Below are 4,377 nucleotides of genomic sequence, written 5' to 3'. Positions count from 1 at the left end.
GTCCCAATAAATCCATTAAAATTCCAGTCTCCTGTTCAGTTCTGTCTGCTTATAATTTTAAATCAAATACCTTCGATCGCAGAGGTGGGAGCTGCATCTGGCTTCGCTCCACAAGCAAGGAGCGAAGGCGTCTCGGGGCGCGGAGATTGTCCAGACTCCGGGCGAGCTAGCATCTTTCACCCCGGATTAAGACAAAACCGGGGCGAAAGGAAGCTCTAGCCCTATCCGGACACACTCACCTCCCCCTCTTTGCCCGAGGGACGAGGTTCCTAGCCGAGAGACAGCTGGCAGACGCTGTCTCTTCAAGCTTTGACACGTTCCCGGACGGGCGGCTAAAAAAGCCGCCATGCGATGCCAGCTGTCACCACCGGAAGTCGTGTTACTCTTAATTATTAATGAAACTTTCATGATTTTTGTAAGACTACAAAAAGAATATAAATTGCATAAAACAGCTAGTTATCAACATGTTCAGTAAAGCTTTTATGTTCTCTGTTTGATCTGGATGCCATAGCAGCCTTTCATTTTCAGTAGATTTCAATAGTTTTTTACAGAAGCTAAACCAGCCATCTTATATCATCACCAGTTTAAACATTTCATAAAAATAGCTTTGAATAATATAAAGAAATCTGGAATAGTTCCATTTCCTTGTAAATGTACATTCTCGTTTGAATTGTTTAAATTGTATTCACATGTTTTCTATTTTTAAAATATTTCATGTATATCTTTGTAACATAAAAAAAGTATTTTAAAAAATGATTTGTGCTACAAAATCCAAATTACTACTAGAAGTTTAAAGCTTAAAATGTTCACCATGTCTTTGCTGCCATCTAGATATTATCCTGATGTTTCCAGCTCAGATTTGTAACCCTGAGACAGAAACCAATTAATGTAGGTTTGGAGTTTGGACCAGTCACTCTCTCTCAACTCAATCCATGTCACACATTGTAGAGATAAAAGGAAGGGAGTTCCCCATCTACTTAATTCATTTATTTTAGTGCATTTTTGGTTCCTGAAGAATAGGCAAAATATATATCTAACCAAAAATGCACTAAAATAAATGAATTAAATACACAAGAAGATTTCTTCAAAAATCTTGTTCACAAATTCAGGTTAAATAGAGAATACATTTTCTTATAGAATTAAAGCTAGTTTTCAATAGGATTTTTTATTATGTAATATCAGAAAATATTATGGTAACAATTCTGCTACATTTGCTTAAGGAGAATGACAGAGTCAAAGTTATAAAAGAGAAAAATTAAAACTATTTCTTTTCTTTCTTTTTCTTTAAAGAGAGGTGTGCTTCAGCGTATAATATACCAGCCTGGAGAAAAAGAAGCCCGCATTCTAAAATATATACTAAACCTGAAAAAATGCATTCAGGTATTTATAAGGTGATAGTAATATACTGCAAGTGTTAAAAATAAAGCAATCAAGAATATGGAGAGAGATTTTTAAGAGATCAAAATATTTTTTTTCCTATTGCTAATGGAAAAGGGGTAAATTCATGAAATACAATGCTATCTAAAGTCTAGCTACAGATCAGCCTTGTCTGCAGTCCTTCTTTATATAAATTAATAATTAAAACTTAACTAAGGAAGAGTTACTGTACTTACTTTACAAGTAAATGTGGATAATGCAAGTAATAGATGAAGTAAGTCCATTAAGATATGGCAGCTTCAAATAATTGCTTTCTTCATGTTCGTGAAGGCCCATTTTTTAATATAAGATGTACTAACAGCTAGGAATCCAGATTATATTATTAATGTCATGATCTATGGTTTGTTGTAGAACACCTTGACTCTATAACTTTCAGATTTTATGTTATTGCATTTTTAAACTTTCATATGTTTTCATTTCAGAGCCCAGAAGAAATGGAAGTAGATAAAATGGAGGTTAATTTTAAAGAGAAGAAAGAGGGAATAAAGAAATATTATATTGCTCTTCTATGGTTTGCCATAAAAAGAGGACAAAATATTCAAATTCAAATGATTTGGTTATCATGAAATCCAACTGGAGATCTAAGTTGACAAAAACATTCTAAAATTCAGGAAGTATATGTGCCAAATCATTTACATTAAAATATGTAAGCAAGCCATCTATTTCTGAATCAATTATTTTACTATTAACCTGGACTGAAAGTTTTACTGTTTGGGAGTAAGTATAGGCATGCTTCATAAGTGCTTTCAATCCCATGTGAGAGCAAGCACACCTCTATTTTTCAATAAAGCCATTTATCTTCCAGGCTTTTGTCAAAGTCTGAACAAAGTTGAGCTAATTTGTTGAATAGCAGAGAGTACTGGGCTCTTTCTTAATCACTTTTGAAAGGGTGCCCTGCTTAAGGTTGCCAGAAAGGTGGGATGTGTTCTCTCACAGGAAAAGATGTTTAGGAAATTTTGCCTTTTTAAATAGAGATTAGCATGATTTTAATGACAATGGTACTAATGAGAGGAATACCATAATGGAGCTACTGAAAACACCGTGATGCAAAGATGACATGATCAGAATTAAATATGCAGATTTATATATGCCGATTACTCTCTGGAAGAACACATCTTCCTTTAACAGCCCTGTATGCTTAATTATAGTATACATTACTTCCCCATCCAGGGATTAATCAAATCTGGATTTAGCAAGAAGATTGCTTCATATATTTTTTTAAAGTACAGGAGCCATAAACTTAATTACATTATAGAGAATTCAGATTCTACATCAAACATACATTTTTCAAGTGAAGCATCACATATAGAGCGTGTTGTAAGATGGGTACAACAAGATGTGGCTTACAGTCACCAAATCTCATGGACCCAGAAAGGGATACAGCTGGAATACTAACCTTAAAAGTGCAAAAGCATTCCTTGCTGCAGTAATCATCTTTGAACCAAGTTGTAGCTGATAATTAAGGAAATTACCCAGGTAGACCAAGGGGAAAATTAAATCAAATCCTTCTAAATAGCCCCAGAAAGTTACTACAATTTATTTTATCAAACATTGGTGAAAACTAGAGAGACAAGGGTTGAGCATGCAGTTAATAACATTCGTCTGCACACATTCTATCCATATAGAGGAAAACTGCATACGAGAAAAGATAGAATACTATCTTTGTGTCCAAATAAAGCAACACTTTCAACTGATGCAATACCAGTAACAGAGATACAAATTTTGAGAAACACTGAAATAACATGGCAGAAGGAGTGGGGAGAGATGATGTCATCTCTTTAACCAGATCTCTCTTAAGCACACTGACACTGTTTTATTCAGGACTATATCTCTGCCATCTTCTATCATATTTCCTGCAGCTGATTTACCACTCTTATTGCCACAAGGTAAATCTTAATAGAATCCCGTACACATGTTTGATCAGATATGTCCTTTGCGTTCCTCCAGAAACATCCCTTCACTCTGACGTCCTCAGGTTGGAAACTGAAAGGAAATCTAGCCTACCTTCCTTTCTCCATAGTAACCAAATTGCAGGTTCCAATCACCTCTCTTACAGCTGATTATCAATGCTTTGCCCATGCCATTTTATGATTTCTCTGCACTTTCCCCTACCTACAGGATCCAATATAGGCATTACTTATCTAGATAACATTTCTCTGAAGGAGAAATTATATAATGCTTTGTCTTTTAAAATCAATTATGAATGAAGCAATTTGGGCCATTTTGGAAATATAAGCCTTCTAAAAACCTGGGGCATCCTCTGGAAAATGCCAACAAAGTGAAAAAATGCATAATATATTTAAATGAATGATTTTTTTAAAACTTTAACAAATCATTAACCATTAGAGAGCAATAGTACCACGTATAAAAATACTAGTAGCCTGAGCAATAGTAAAAGAATAGTAAGTCAGATTGCCATCTATAGTGAAGCTTGTGTGCAGACATTAGTTTGATTTCTTGTATGGGCTAAACTGAAACTTGCAGAACATATATCCACAAAAATTGAACTCATCTTGTTCTCACTCTTCCTTTGCACTTACTTGTAATGTAATATTTTGGAGCAGCTAATCTATTACTTTTTTCTATGTTTATTTTTATATTCTTTGAACATTGTCATAAAAATATCACATTTTACACATTTCCATATAATTTTATTATTACAGCCAAAGGCCACACATAAATCAAACATCCAAATAAAACAAAACTAGACAGAGCCATCACAAGAGGACATAGCAATACAACACAATCAATGATGCAATCAATGGGTGACCAAGGTCTGCCTAGTTTTACAGGCAGTATATCAAAAACAAGCTATCTTCAGAAAACTTAATCATACTGACCTGACACTAAAAATACAATGAGTATAGTCTAAAACTGGATAAAGCATGTAATAAAATAAATTTTAAAAGATTATTAAAAAGATCTAAAATGATTATTTAT

General features: G+C 34.0%; 1 protein-coding gene across 1 annotated transcript in view; it reads left to right on the top strand.

Moving 5' to 3' along the window:
• CUNH12orf50 (chromosome unknown C12orf50 homolog) overlaps nucleotides 1–2,019 on the top strand; it is a 26,181-nt gene extending 24,162 nt beyond the window's left edge. Inside the window, exons 12-13 of the mRNA XM_029283143.1 lie at nucleotides 1,291–1,380; nucleotides 1,860–2,019. Of these exons, the coding sequence (XP_029138976.1) occupies nucleotides 1,291–1,380; nucleotides 1,860–1,885 (116 nt within the window). The 3' untranslated portion in view covers nucleotides 1,886–2,019. The remainder of the gene's footprint in view (nucleotides 1–1,290; nucleotides 1,381–1,859) is intronic.
• Nucleotides 2,020–4,377: the final 2,358 nt, after the last annotated feature.

This window comes from Protobothrops mucrosquamatus, unplaced genomic scaffold (assembly GCF_001527695.2).
Source record: "Protobothrops mucrosquamatus isolate PMUCROS unplaced genomic scaffold, P.Mucros_1.0 scaffold26, whole genome shotgun sequence".
Classification (NCBI taxonomy): Eukaryota; Metazoa; Chordata; class Lepidosauria; order Squamata; family Viperidae; genus Protobothrops; species Protobothrops mucrosquamatus.
The sequence above is the reverse complement of the archived record's forward strand: the minus strand, read 5'-3'. Positions and strand labels throughout refer to the sequence as shown.